Source organism: Ochotona princeps, chromosome 29, assembly GCF_030435755.1.
Source record: "Ochotona princeps isolate mOchPri1 chromosome 29, mOchPri1.hap1, whole genome shotgun sequence".
NCBI classification, from domain to species: domain Eukaryota; kingdom Metazoa; phylum Chordata; class Mammalia; order Lagomorpha; family Ochotonidae; genus Ochotona; species Ochotona princeps.
In genome coordinates this window covers 19,571,250-19,586,414 of record NC_080860.1, presented here as the reverse complement: position 1 = coordinate 19,586,414, position 15,165 = coordinate 19,571,250, and the positions used below count along the sequence as shown (strand labels likewise).

The 15,165-nt window shown below is 52.7% G+C and overlaps 1 protein-coding gene across 2 annotated transcripts in view; it reads left to right on the top strand.

The window, feature by feature from the left end:
* Nucleotides 1-6,137: 6,137 nt before the first annotated feature.
* Nucleotides 6,138-15,165, top strand: part of MED15 (mediator complex subunit 15) — a 54,083-nt gene continuing 45,055 nt past the window's right edge. For both annotated transcript variants that reach the window (XM_004592146.2, XM_058656488.1), the window contains exon 1: nt 6,138-6,297. In XM_004592146.2, coding sequence (XP_004592203.1) covers nt 6,230-6,297 — 68 coding nt within the window. In that variant the 5' untranslated portion in view covers nt 6,138-6,229. The remainder of the gene's footprint in view (nt 6,298-15,165) is intronic.

Below are 15,165 nucleotides of genomic sequence, written 5' to 3'. Positions count from 1 at the left end.
ACATTGGGAGGGTGACATCATCCTTGTATCGTGAAATCAACAGCATTTCAGAATTATCCAAACCACTTGGGCAGAACCCTTGGAATATGTACACATTAAGACTCTGGGTTAACTTGAGCAAGACCCTCGGAGCATGCCCCACATCGGGGACCTGGGACGGGTGAGAGTCTGGGTGGGACTTCTCCCTTTACCCCCCCCATTTACCCCAGATACAGAAAAAAAATGTGGAAATAGTCTTACCCACTTTCCTGTAGCACTTGAACCTTTATGCCCTAATTAACTATGTAAAGATTGTCAAAAATTATTTAAAAATAGAAAAAAAAGACTCTGGGTTCATATGAGATAGCGGTTCCTCATCCTGGGTAATGGAACATTTGAAAAGTTGTGAGTGTCAGAATTTATCCACTTTTGGTTTCTTACATTTGAGCAGCAGACAAAATATGTTTGAGTTTGCTAATAAACATGTGAGCTTAATACAGTGAGGAAGCAAGCATGGAATTCTGAAAGAATGTTTATCTGAAGGATGTTATAGTTGCTGAGGATTAAAATAATTAAGGTACAAAAACCAAGGCCACTAGAAATAACAAGGAAAACACTTAATGCCAGAAAGACAAGGAAAGTGAGATGCCTTAAGAGGTAAGGAAAGCCCCAAGACACGAGGGCTTATTTTCTATTACCGGAAAAGAAGCAATTAACTCAGAACTAAAGCTGAATTACTGGTTATTCCAGGATAAAAAGGAAAACAAAATGTAGGGGAGAGAGAGAAGAAAAAAGCTTGATGGATTCAAAAAGGCAGAAAAAGATTATAAAAGGATTATGGGAAGAAATCTTACCTTTTTTTTAAAAAAAAGATGTGTTTACTTCTTTGAAAGGCAGAGTGACACAGAAACAGAAACTGATATCCACTGATTCACTTTCTAAATAGCCAACCCACAGCCAGGCTTGGAAGGAGGAGCCAGAAGTTTCACCCAGGTCTGCCACATGGGTATAGAGGCCTAAGGACACGAGCTATCTTTTGCTATTTTCTCAGGCACATTTACAGGGAGCCAGATGGAAAGTGAAGCGGCCAGGACTGGAACTAGTGCTCCAATATGGGATGTGGGTGTTGAAATTAGTGACTTAACCCACAGTGCCACAATGTCCAACCCGGGGATCTTACCTTGTGTGCTCAAAGTTGGCTGGGATGATGTGGATTCATTTATTGATTTTATTTTATTTTTTTTTTTTATTACAAAGTCAGATATACAGAGGAGGAGGAGAGACAGAGAGGAAGATCTTCCGTCTGATGATTCACTCCCCAAGTGAGCTGTAACGGGCTGATGCGCGCCGATCCGATGCCAGGAACCAGGAATCTCTTCCAGGTCTCCCACACGGGTGCAGTGTCCCAATGTGTTGGGCCGTCCTCGACTGCTTTCCCAGGCCACAAGCAGGGAGCTGGATGGGAAGTGGGGCTGTTGGGATTAGAACTGGCGCCCATATAGGATCCCGGGGCATTCAAGGTGAGGACTTTAGCCGCTAGGCCACGCCGCCAGGCCCATTGATGTTATTTTAAAAAAGATATTTTATTGTTTATTTTTATTAGAAAGTCAGATACGCAGAGAGGAGAGACAGAGAGGAAGATCTTCCGGCCGATCATTCACCCCCCAAGTAACTGCAATGGACAGAACTGAGCTGATCCTAAACCAGGAGCCAGGAGCTTCCTCTTAGTCTCCCATGCAGGTGCAGGGTCCCAAGGCTTTGGGTCGTCCTGGGTTGCTTTCCTAGACTACCAGAAGGGAGCTGGATGGGAAGTGGGGCTGCTGGGACATGAAACAGCACCCATATGGGATCCCAGCTTGTGCAAGGTGAAGACTTTGGCCACTAAGCTACTGCACCAGGCCCAGCCCCCCTTTTTTAAAGCTTTAATTATTTTTATTTGAAAAGCAGATTTTATGAGAGTGAAGGAAAGACTGAGTTAGGGAGAGAGAGAGAGAAGGAGAGAGAGACATCTTTCATCTATTGCTTCAGCCTCCATATAGTCAGAGTTGAGGTAATCCATCCAATGGCAGAAGCCAGGAGCTTCTTCTAGGTTTCTAGGTCTCCCACGTGAGTTCAGGGGTCCAAAACCTTGGGCCATCTTCTACTGCTTTTCCAGGCCATAAGCAGAGAGCTGGGTCAGAGGTGGAGCAACCGAGACACAAAGCAGCACTCCTATGGGATGCTGGTGTCACAGGGCAGAGGATTAACCTGTTGAGCCACCGTGCCGTATTGAGACCATAATAGACTTTGTGATGATAGTCTCTGAACCAGTGCCTCCATTCCTGAACCCTGGACCCCCAGCGGCTGTGAACCATAGCAAGCTGGGCATGGTCTGAGCTTGAGGATGGGAATCAATCCAAGCTCTGAGACTGCAAACATTAAAAGGGACTTTATCTGGAGACTTAGCGATTGCAAATCTGGGAGACCTAGAATCCGTGAACTCTGAGTCAGTGGTGGGCAGGGAAAGTGGGAGTTGGTGTTGTGGCGAAGCGACAAGGCCTTTGTGCCCAACAGAAGAAGGGTAAGACAGTCATAAGGGCAATGGACCAGAAGTCTCCATAAGGTAAGCTTTAGGAAGGAGCCTTTAGGCACGATGTGACTGTCTGGTCATTCAGGTCCCTCCACATGCCACTGGGGTAAAGATGACCAGGAGGGTAAAGATGAGCAAAGTGCATAGTTCTGGCAGCTGCCGTGACTGTGCCAAATCCTTGCTGTCTGTGGACTGGCTTCCTCAATCCATTTGCAAAGACCCTTTCCGTGTAGCCATCACTGTCATTTCCCCTTCAGTTTTGCTCTTGGCTGTGAATGATTTGTTATGCAGTGGCGTCAGATGGCTCATACAGAGGTCACATGGCAGTAACCGTTAGAATCTAGCTGCAGTGGTTGTAGCATAGCAGGTTCAAGCGCTGCTGGGATGCCAGCATGCTATAGACAGGCTGGTTTGTGTCTCAGGCTTCTCTGCTTCTGATTCAGCTCCCTGCAAATGCAGCTGGGAAAGCAGCAAGAGAATGGCCCAAGTACTTAGATCCTTGCCATCCATAAAGGAGACCCAAATGGAGCTCCTGGCTCAGGGCTTCAGCCCAGCCCAAGCTCTGAATGTTGTAGCCATTTGGGAAGTAAGCCAACAGACAGAAGCAAGATTCTCTTTTTCTCTGCCACTACATTTGTCAGTAAATAAATACATCTTCAAAATTAATTCATTAATACAATATAAAGTATCCTCTCCACACCATTAAAAATATTTATTTTTACTTGAAAGAGTTACAGAGGCCCGGCGTGGTGGCCTAGCTGCTTAAGTCCTCGCCTTGAATGCACCGGGATCCCATATGGGCACCGGTTCTAATCCCGCAGCCCCACTTCTCATCCAGCTCCTTGCTTGTGGCCTGGGAAAGTAGTCAAAGATGGCCCAAAGCCTTGGGACTCTGCACCTGCATGGGAGACTAAGAGAAGGCTCCTGGCTCCTGGTTTTGGATTGGTACAGCTCCGGCCATTGTTAAACCGATCCAAAGTCAGGAGCCAGGAGCCTCCCCCAAGTATCTCATGTGGGTGTAGGGTCCCAAGGCTTTGGGCCATCCTTCACTACTTTTCCAGGCCATAAACAGGGAGCTGGATGGAAAGTGGATCAATTAGAACTGAACTGGCACTCACATCGGATGCCAACACCTGAAGGTGGAGGATTAGGTTGTTGAGCCACAGTACAGTCCCAGTCCACAGCACTTTTTAGGCACTAGATATTGCCGTGGGCATAGCACAATGGCTCGGAGGCTCAGGGGCTAACTCCTTGCCTTCCAACCACTAAGATCCAATATGCATGCCTGTTCATGTCCCAAATGCACCATTTCCCATCCAGTTTGCTGCTTATGGCCTAGGAAAGCAGTAGAGGATGGCCTAATACCTTGGGACTCTGCACTCGTGTGCAAAATCTGCAAGAAGTTCTGGCTCCTGGCTTCAGATTGGCTCAGCTCTGGATGTAGTGGCCATTTGAGGAACGTACCAGCAGATGGAAGAACTTTTTCTCCTTCTCTCTGTAAATCTGCTTTTCCAATTCAATAAATCTTCAAAAAAAATATGTGAATGCAAGGAGTGAAAGTGGGCCTGTCCCAGACTATGCTAGTTCAGAGGGCATGTGCAAAGCTCCCTGGGAGGAAATGCAAACTGTGGGAAGCTTCTAGCTTCTACCTCCTCTAGGGCACACGTAGGGTAGGCTGAGATTAGGCACGGCCCGGCACCCTGCAGGAAGCGGAGACTGCAGACACTGCCACCTTGGAGGCCTGTCTGGGGCATGGAATAGGTTGTAGACTCTCAGCTTTCTTCATGTGGATTTTCCTGGAGCTTCTGGAGCTATCTCTACCTCTCTTTTCCTGGCCATCCTGCCGGGGGCTTTCCCAGGGACCCTGACCCCAGTGCCACCAATCCAAAGGAGGGGGCAAATGGAAACAGAGCTCTAGGACAAGTACCTGGGTAAAGTCATCCAACACTATCCCCATGACACATACCTGACCACACCCCAGGCTTCAGTCTGTGCACCTCCATGACATCATCAGCCCCCAGGAAGAGCGGGTTGTACTGGGAACCCTGTCGTCATACTCTGAAGTTGGATATGTACCTTAGGGCTGGTGTGGTGGCGCAGCAGGCAAAACCTCTGCCCCTGTGGCGGTAGTGGTTCGTGTCCTGGTGGCTCTACTTCCCACCCAACTTCTTGCTTGTAGCCTAGGAAAGTAGTGGAGAATGGCCCAAAGCCTTGGGACCCTGCACCCAAGTAGAAGACCCAGAGACATCTCCTGGCTCTCAGTTCTGGGTCAGCTCAGCCCCCAAGCCCCATACAGGGCACCAGAAGACCAAAAATATTTGTAAACCTAACAGTTCTACCAAACAGTTCAAACCAAAGATTTGAAACCTTGTTGACCGATAGCAGCCTGTTAGGCGGACTGCGCACAGCTGCTGTCCAATCCCCTTACGTCTAAGCTAGTACCTGGGACAATTAATGTTCCCAGGGGTAGTAACCTAGTAGCTAAAGTCTCGCCTTACATGCATTGGGTATCCTATATGGGTGCCGGTTCGTATCCCAGCTGCTCCACTTCCCTTCCAACTCCCTGCTTGTGGTCTGGGACAGCAGTGAGGATGGCCTAAAGCCTTGGGACCCTGTGCCCATGTGAGAGACCCGGAAGAAGCTTCTAGTTCCTGGCTTTGGATCAGCTCAGTTCTGGCCGTTGCGGCCACTTGGGGAGTGAACCAGCGGATGGAAGATACTTCTCTTTGTCTCTCCTTTTCTCTGGGGATCTGACTTTCCAATAAAGATAAATAAACCTTTTAAAAACACAGAGAGAGAGATGTTCCCAGCTAAGTGCCAGTCAACATTCTCTGAGGTCACCTAGGTGGCTGTCTTCCTAGGACTTGCTGCCCACTTGGTCTCGAGATTTTCATTACCTCACTTCCCTTCTCAGGTCCACAGATAAAACAGATAAAACAAAAGCCGTGGAACTTTCAGCCTGCCAAAAGTATCTGCAAAGTCCCAGCAATCATCCATCTCCACTGCAGAGGCTTGTGTCCATGGAGTGGGTTTGTCCAGCGACCATCTGGCCTGTGTTCCCAACAAAGGGGTGGGGGATGACAGAATGACCCATTCCACACTCTCACAAAATACAACCATGGGTAGCAGCTGAGATTCCAGAGACAGAGTCTGTGATGACTATATGGTCACTTTAGGGCTTGTGGACAACGTTTGGAAATGCTGCACTGGCACAGCAGCTGGCACACATCTGCTTATGTATATTGATAGGTACTCCATGCATAACAGGACACATCCTGGGGGGGCATCCCAGATAAGGGAAGAATCTGAGGCCAACGCACAGCAGGATCTCAGGAAACATCGGAAGCAATAAGGAGCTCCGCGCAGCCACCGCTTTCGCCTGCGGGGATACATCCGGGGAGATCAGCAGCGCTGGGAAAGGTGGCCGCGTTAACTGCCCCATGCAATACCCAGGTCTCTGGCAACATCTCAGGATCCAGACGCCGCGGGCTTCCAGGGAACTCCATTTCCCAGAGGGCCACGCGCGCGACTCCATTTCCCATCACCCCTTCGCTCCTTCCGGCGTGGCCGAGGAGTTGCGGACGACTTCCGGGTTCGGGCCTGCCTGAGGCTGCGGCGGCGGCGGCGGCGGCGGCGGGCAGTCGGGGGAGTAAGGCGGGCGTGCAGCGTGTGGCCGCCGGGATGGACGTTTCGGGACAGGAGACGGACTGGCGGAGCGCCGCCTTCCGGCAGAAGCTGGTCAGCCAGATGTGAGTCCTTGCTGGGGCTGGGGCTGGGGTCGGGGCTTGGTGTGGGGGGGGTGTGGGGGGCGCGAGTGCACGGTGGCCGGACCTTCCGCCCGCGAGTCCCCGGGCTTGGGCGGCGGACAGGGAGGGCAGCGCGGCCCTCCTCCCCCGGGCCTCGGTCCCTGTGGGGTCGGAGCGGGACTGCTCGCTCGCTGTCTTGGGGGGGCCGAGGCTCCGGCAGACCCGATGAGCCCTGGCTTATGAGTCATCGTCCTGAGCTTTCTCATTCGTCATCTGTGTGCCTTGGGTGCAGACTGCTTCCCCCACCCCCCCAAACCCGTCTCATCCCTCTTGCATTTTGCCTCGCAGTGGATACAGAAAGGGAGAAGAGGCAGCGCATGTAGCTTTTTGTTTGTTTGTTTTAAGCGGAGTTAGGATGCTTGTGGGGTTTCTCCTTCCAGGAGAGCGCTTCAGGGTGCGAGGCCAGAGATTGGATGGACGGGTGGTGTTTGCGCCCTGGGCGGTGGGCGGGACATTGCATCTTAAGCTACCCCTCCTTCCCATGACCAGGTGCATGCTAGAATGGCAGGAAGCGACAGGTCAGGAAAGGGCTCGGGTGAAGTGCCTTCTCCCAGCAAAAACTCCAGCCTCGGCATCCTGCAGGAGTTTTGTGCAAAGGGGCAAGCTAGCCGGTGTTAACTGGGATCCGGGAGGGAAGGTTTGAGGTTAGAAGGGCTAGGAGTAGGGGTTTGAGCGTTTGCGGGGAGGGCTGGTGGTTAGGGAGCGAAGCCGTTCAGGAGCTAATGGAATGAGGGTGAGCAGGTGCTGGCACGTTAGTGGTGCGGCTGTTATGCTAAGGAGTGGAGCACGTATTTGGCACGCAGCCCGGTCTTGAGGTCTTGAGATGCCAGCGTTGGGAAGCTCCCCTGGAGATGGATCCAGAACAGAGAAGGGAGGCTAGCCAGAGGCCCTTGGGGGAGCTGTGAACGGATGGGGCCCCACTGCCTGTCACATGTCTCTATAAAAGGGTTGTGGGTTGCTGTGGTCAGGTGGAATATGGTCCAGGGGTGCCAGGGACTGCACACAGGAGAAATGAAAGAGGAAGGCAGATTCCAGAGAAAGGGGAGTGTGTGGGCAATCCTGGATGACTGACTAATTGGACGCCAGGGGGTGGGGTGTAGCCTGTGTGGAAGGAAGGAAGCTGGGCCGGGCTGGGGCCGGAATGGGGCCCTGGACGCTGCCTCCAAAGGGCCTCTGGAAGGGGGGGCCCAGGCTATGGGCCGGGCTCTGGGGGCCTGCAAGTAGAGTCCTCGGGGACAGCCCACCTCACAGTTCCCACAAGCCGAGTCCCCAGGGCAAGAATCCTCTCTGGGAAAGACCAGGAACCGGAAGAAGGAGTTGGCACCCGAGCAAATGGGGGCTGGGAGGGCAGCCCAGGAGCTTCTGGGCGTTGAAACCATCCTTTTGCTCCCATGAGAACTACCTGCCGGATCCTCGGTTGCCGGGTCACTTGCCTGTTTCCTACTGTTGTATTCCTTTAGAAACAAATGATGACGCACGCCCATTTGAACACTGCACAGCTCGGTTACCTGCTGGTTTGTGTAGGTGAGAGAGAGGTGCAGGTCGGCTGGGCTCGGGTCTCTGCTGAGGGACTTGGAGGCTGTGATGAGGAGGTGTTGACGGAGTGCACCCCTTCCTGGGAATTTGCAGGCAGAATCCAGTCCCGGTCAGGCTGTGGGCCAGATCCTGCCCCATCCTGTCCCCTACCACGGGGATGCCTGACAAGTCCTCTCTCCTGACTGGCTGTACGCCAGGGGTCGGCCTTTGTTTCCAGAGTCTGCCTACATTCCTTTTCTTGCTTTTCTGTGTGGCGGTTTCCAGCCCAGCAGGTGCCAGAGCGTCAGGCACAGACCTGTTGATTGGCCCAACCTGCATGGAGAGCAAGCAGCCTGCAGAGCCCTGACCCGACATCTCTTGCACATGCTCTTTCTCTGGCCCAGCCTCTTCTTCTTAACCCCCTGCTCCTCCCAGTCTAGTTCTCTTCCTCCCTCCACCCCTTTTCCCCCAGGCCTGGCAAAGGTGAGGGTGCCAGGCAGCCTGAGGGACCCATGCCACTGCTGGGCTGCAGACCTGCTAGTGACTTCCCTTAACATTAGCAGGAAACTCCAGAGAGCTCTCTAGCCCCTGGCCAACTCAGGGCCAGTCTCTGATCTTCCAGCTTCTTGAATATTCCATGCTCTTCTTTCTCTCTCTGAAGAATTCATTATCATTTATTTAAGATACTTTCTCTTTTCAGGAGGAGTTCCCTCTCTTTGGGACTCTGCCTGTGGCCCTAGCTCAGAGGGACCTCCCCAGCCATCTCTCTTGCACCTGCCTTAGAGAGCTAAGTGAGTTAGCTCTCCCAATGTTTTGGTTTCCATAGGGCCCAGATCCTTAATGCATGGCACCTGGGTGAGGAGGGCAGGGCCCAAGTGCCAGCCTCCCCTCAGTTCCTGCAGTGGCATCTTTCACCTGAGCCAATGTGGGTGGTGGCACTCTGGAATCCCCTGCTTTCTCCACTTGCTAGCCGCGTGACAAGGGAACTTGACCTTCCTGAGTCATCTAGGAAGCAGGGACCTTGGGAGGGACCAAGCCTTTCTGGAGGAGAGCCTTCACTACAGAGCCCTTGGGGCCAAATCCATGCCAGCCAGAGGGAGGGCATTCTGTAGCTGTGGGCAGTGAAGGTGGTGCACCAGGCCCAGCTCATGCCACCCTGGGGAAGGAGGGTGGGGTTGAGAGACTTGGTAGGTTGTTGTGGCCCTTGGTTGATATACCTGCCACCCTGGCAGAGACCGCCGGAGCTGATGCCCCTGGAACTGGCCAAGGCAGCCCCGTGGGGGATTGCTGAGTAGGTGTTAGGAGTGTCTGAGCCACAGGCCCCTGGAGAACAAGCGATGGTCTGTGCTTTGTAGTGATGGCGTAGGGGAGGCCTGAAAGCAGGGAAGGAATGAAAGGGCCTCACCTGTCATTTCCTCCCGGTTCTGAACTGTGCTACTGTCTTATTCTTGAGACTTGCCTGCCCCCACCCCCAGCCCTCAGTCCAGCACACTGCACCTGTAGAGTGCTGAGTGGACACATCAGGCTGGTCAGAATGCAGAGCGGAGGAGACGCAGATGAGGAAGGGCAGCCCTTTGAGGCCCTGGCCAAGTGCCAGCAGGGATCCAGGGGCAGACAGGGTCAGCCACTTTCGATGAAGCCCCGAGGGAGGGCCCAGCGGCTTGGCCTAGCGGCTAAAGTCCTGGCCTTGAACACCCCAGGATCCCATATGGTCGCCGGTTCTATTCCCAAAAGCTCCACTTCCCATCCAGCTCCCTGCTTGTGGCCTGGGAAAGCAGTGGAGGATGGTCCAATGCATTGGGACCCTGCACCCGCGTGGGAGACCTGGAAGAGGTTCCTGGTTCCTGGCATCGGATTGGCGCGCACTGGCCCGTTGCGGCTCACTTGGGGAGTGAATCATCGGATGGAAGATCTTCCTCTCTGTCTCTCCTCCTCTCTGTATATCTGACTTTGTAAAGAAAATAAATCTTTTTAAAAAAAAAAAAGCCCCGAGGGAGGCCTGGGACATGGGACAAGTGCAAAAGACAAGTGCTGTTTAACCAGAAACAGACAACACAGAAAAGCAAAACAAACCATCGACCAGGAACTCAATGACCAGGAACCCAATGGAGAGCGTCCTTCAATTGTGAGCCTATCTGTTGTCTCTCAAGCTTTCGAAGAAGTGAGAATGAGGATTTAAAATTTTTAAGTTAAAAAAAAAACAAATTTATCAAAGTTTGCAGGTGTAGGTCCTGCCTCTGTGTCCCTGGGAAGCCAGGCGAGTGTTGACCGAGTTCTGCCTATGGTCTTCCCACTCAGCTCTGACCATAGCCCATGCCCTCTGGTGCCAGTCTGGCCCTCCCTCTGCAGTGGGCAGGCTACTGGGCCCTGCTACCTTCTCTCCAGCTTGGCTGCTGTCTGAGGGAGAACTCTGGAGTCTGGGTACAGTCTGTATATAACCCCTGGCTGTTTGTCCTCTTGTTCAGCTCCCTGGCGCTGCTCCTGATGGGCCCTCCGGAGGGGATCGCTGAGCTCCCTGGATGGGTAATGAGGTGACTGATGGGATTGGAGGTCTTAGTCTCCCGCTCGGCAATGCAGGGCTTTCTCAGCAGTGGTACTGGCAGCTGGCATGTGCAGTGTGTGTGCCCAGGCTCCGCCGCGGGAGGCGGGTCACATTGACTCATCCCTTTCTTAGGCTTTCCCCTGTGTGGTTGGACTCAGGACTCCTGTCTGTAAGATGGGGAAACTGAGGCTGAGAAGCCATGCCCCTGCTGCTATAATCACCGCGTATGTTATAGGCACTTGCCTGACGCCCCATGCTAGCACAGCAGGAGACTTGGGCTCCCTTTAGCTGTGTAAGACAGTTCTGGTTGGAATCACCCAGGCCAAGGGCAGGAGCCTGGGGGCTCCTGTTGGACCTGTGCGTCACACTGGGCTCTGTCTCCTGAAGGGCAGGCAGCTTGCTGGCCTTAGTTGTCTTTGACCTTTGCCACAGGCTGCAGCTCCCTTTTGTTGGTGACCCCCCTCCCCGAGGCCTTTGAGCCTGAACTGTCATTTGTGATTCTGTGACTGTGGCGGCCCAGTCATGGACCATCCTGGGTGTCCTGGGCGTTCCATGGTGGGAAGGATGAGGCCCACATGATGACTTCTCTGCCACTGGTAGGGGAAGCCAGTGGGGACCAGGTCCCTGGAAAGCATTCCTTTGGCCAGTCACTTCTGTTAAATACTCGGACAGCAACAATTGCGAGGAATTTTAATCAACTTTTAAAAATTCAAAATGAAAAATTTGTGTATTATTTTTAAAAAAAGATTTATTTGAAATGCACATTTACAGAGAGAAGGAGAGACAGAGAACTTCCACCTACTGGTTTGCTCCCTAGATGCCTGGAGCTGAGCTGTTCCAAAGCCAGGAGCTTCTTCCTGGTCTCCCACGCAGATGCAGGGTCCCAAGGACTTGAATCATCCTCGGCTGCTTTCCCAGACCATAAAGCAAGGAGCTGGATTGGAGGTGGAGCAGCCAGGATTATATCCGGTGCTTATATGGCATGCTGATGCCATCAGGGTGAGGATTAGTCTGGTGAACCACTGTGCTGACTCCCACAATGGAAAGTTTAAATTGTAAATCAAGAAGAATCTGAATACTTACCTTCCTCCTCCCACTGGCCCCCCATATCTGTGTACCCACCCCTCAGCTGGAGCAGTTGCTGGCTCCTGTTTCTGGAACTCAACCTTCTCCCCTCTGTCATTTTGGTGCTCAGGGTGCTGTGGTGGCTGCCTGTGTCCTATGGAGTCAACGCCGGGTGCTCACTGCTTGGTGAGGAGTTCCAGTTGCACACTTGCCTCCCTCTAGTCTGAACTCCCCAGGCCAGGGTTTATGAGCCACAGTGTACAGTGCTTTCACAGGAGTGCTGTCACACACAGGAGTTCCCACTCAAGTGCTGTGGTGATGGGGCTGACCCATCTGGGTTGGTCACCTTCAGGGAAAGCGGTACCGACTTCATATGGTGAGAATGCCACACCCAAGTGCCTGCCACTCAGCTGGGGGCACATAAAAATGGGGCCATTTTTCTGGATACCTGTTTGGTGACAAAGCCAGTCGGCTCTCGCCATCAGCTTTCTGCAATCGTGCTTCAACCAGTTGAGAAATCTAGAACATCAGGTGTAGGTGTGTGTGTGTGGCGGGGGGGGGGAATTTGCATCCGGCAGTGGGTGCTTGCTTGGCCTACAGTTAAGATGCTGCTTGGGACAACCATGGCCCTGGGTTTCCCAGCCCTGGGTTTCCCAGCCCTGGCTCCAATTTCCTGGGAGGCCGTAGAGGGTGACTCGGTTACTTGGGTGAGAGACCTGGACTGATTTCTGGCTCCTGGCTTTGGCTGGATTTATCCCTGCTTGTCATAAGCATTTGGAGGAGTGAGACTGAGGTGGGAGGTACTTCTATCTGCATCTGGGGCTGACACTGTGGCGTAGCAGGTTGTTGGGGTCCGTGCAGTGGATGTGGGGGACACGAGGGTGTGAAGACATTGTTCCATTGTAGGCAGGGCCACAGGGAACTTCCCGCTGAGGCAGGGTCCTGCGGATATCTACAGCCACCTGGATGCAGCTCCACCTTCCTTTGCATGAATACCGGACCACCCTGCGGAAGAATTCTAATCCGTCCAGACATTTTTGCTACTGTGAGACTGGCTTTTTACACAATGTGAGCTTGGAGGTTAATGTCAATAATAATGTCTTACAAAAGGGCTTTCTATTATTCCTACTGTCTTGGCTGTCCCCATTGACTCTATGCTAATCAAGGGACCTGTATTTAGGGTTTCATTCTTTTTTTTTTTAAAGATTTATTCAGTTTATTACAAAGTCAGATATACAGAAGAGGGGGAGAGACAGAGAGGAAGATCTTCCGTCCGATGATTCACTCCCCAAGTGAGCCGCCGCGGGCCGGTATGCGCTGATCAGATGCCAGGAACCAGGAACCTCTTCCGGGTCTCCCATGTGGCTGCAGGGTCCCAAAGCTTTGGGCCTTCCTCGACTGCTTTCCCAGGCCACAAGCAGGGAGCTGGATGGGAAGTGGAGCTGCCGGGATTAGAACCGGCGCCCATATGGGATCCTGGGGCGTTCAAGGCGAGAACTCTAGCCACTAGGCCACTGTGCCAGGCCCTAGGGTTTCATTTTTTCCTTAATCTTTAGGTTCTCCTTTTCTTTGTGATATAAGATTAAGTTGTAGAATAAGAATTGTAGCAGGAACTTCTATTGTTTTTGGGTAAAGCAGGTGGCAGGGTTGTCCTTAGAAACACCCACTTGACCATAACGTGGAAAGTCTGAGCCAGAGTTTGACTGATTCTGCTTAAATAAAGCGGATGGCATTATTGCTGAGTCCACTATCATCATGGAATCCTAGTGGTCCGTCTTTTTCTTTATTCTCTCTTTGCGCCGATGCCACGCACCCTTTGCGAGTTCCAAACCTCGGCCGGAGCTGGACTCCGGCAGCAGGTAATCCTCCACGTGCAGTGCCAGCATCCCACATGGGTGCCAGCAAGAACCCCGGCTTGTACTGTTTGCTGGTACGCCTGGGAAAGCAGTAGAGGCTGGCCCCTGCACCTGTGTGGAGACCGCAAGAAGTTCCTGGCTTCGCTATGGCACAGTTCCAGCTGTTGTGGCCAATTGGGAAGTGAACAAGCAGATAGGAGATTTTGCCTCTGTCTCTCCTTCTTCCTCTGTAATTCTGCCTTTAAATATATAAATAGTGTTCGCTTTGGCAGCACATTACAGTCAATACCTATTTTCCCTAAATGATGCAGTATAATACCTATTGACCTAGCATATACATTGTATTAGTTACTATAAGTAATTTAGAGGTGATTTAGAGTGTACAGGAGGCTGGGTATAGGTTATATAGCAACTCTTACCGCCTGCTAGGGAAGGGGTTTGAGCATCCACGGGTTTTGCTCTGTGTCCTCGGTGAGTGTGTGGGTGGATGTTCTAGAACCAGTACCCTGTGGGTGACAAGAGGACTGGGTGATTCAGCACATTCTCTTGGTGATTTCCAACCAGGACATCATCAGGAGTGTGTTCCAACTTGATGCCACATCATCTCAGGAGGGGGCTTTTGAAGCCGCTCTGGGAGCTGTGGGAGCCATCGCTGCAGGTCGTGGTTTCTGAGCTGCTGTTAGCAGTGATGTGGGCGACTCCAGATTGCATCGGTATCAGCAGGCCCTGTGGTGTAGCCCTGGTTTCCGTAGCTGCCTAGTTGTCGTTCTAATTTTCAGCACATGCATGTGTGTGTGTGTCAAGCATGGACATATTTTCCTTTTGCTACCAGAGGTCTTCTGACAAGCTAGGCCTTGTCTGTGAGTAGCTGTGGCAGGGTGCCACAGAGGTGCCTGCGTTGTGTGTGCAGTGGGTGCTGTCGCCCTGCGTCACCTGAGGTGCCTGTGCTGTGTGTGCAGTGGGTGCCGTCTGTCACCTGAGGTACCTGCGCTGTGTGTGCAGTGGGTGCCCTGCGTCACCTGAGGTGCCTGCGTTGTGTGTGCAGTGGGTGCCCTCGCCCTGCGTCACCTGAGGTGCCTGCGTTGTGTGTGCAGTGGGTGCCCTTGCCCTGCGTCACCTGAGGTGCCTGCGCTGTGTGTGCAGTGGGTGCCCTCGCCCTGCGTCACCTGAGGTGCCTGCGTTGTGTGTGCAGTGGGTGCCCTCGCCCTGCGTCACCTGAGGTGCCTGCGCTGTGTGTGCAGTGGGTGCCCTCGCCCTGAGTCACCTGAGGTGCCTGCGCTGTGTGTGCAATGGGTGCCGTCTGTCGCCCCGGCTCTGCAGGAGGTAGGTTACCCTTCTTAGGACAGTTCCGTGTCTCCACCCCTGCAGAGTAGCTGGAGGCCCTGTTCCCTCTGTCCGAAACTGTCCTGCAAGCTGGCACAGAAGCCACACTGTGCCTTGCCAGGGGCTGTCGTGGCCCTTGTCCCCTCCCTCGCAGCAGTGCTGATCCTGGCTCAGTCTCTCCCTGTGGTTCCCGTGGCTCAGCCTGTGGTGGCTCCTATTTCCTCCTACTTTCTAGAGCCCTCAATGAGGGCATCCTGATGTGAACTGGAGAAATGAGCTAGATCTTACTGTTTTTACTAATTGTTATCATTATTTAAAGATTTATTTTTATTAGGCAAATTTACAGAGAGAAGGAGAGACAGAGAGAAAGATCTTCCATCCACTGGTTAATTACCTAAGTGACTGCAACATCTGGAGCTGAGGTAGTCTGAAATCAGTAGCCCGGAACTTCTTCCAGGTCTCCCATGTGGGTGCAGGGTCCCAAGGCTTTGGGCCGTCGTCAACTACTTT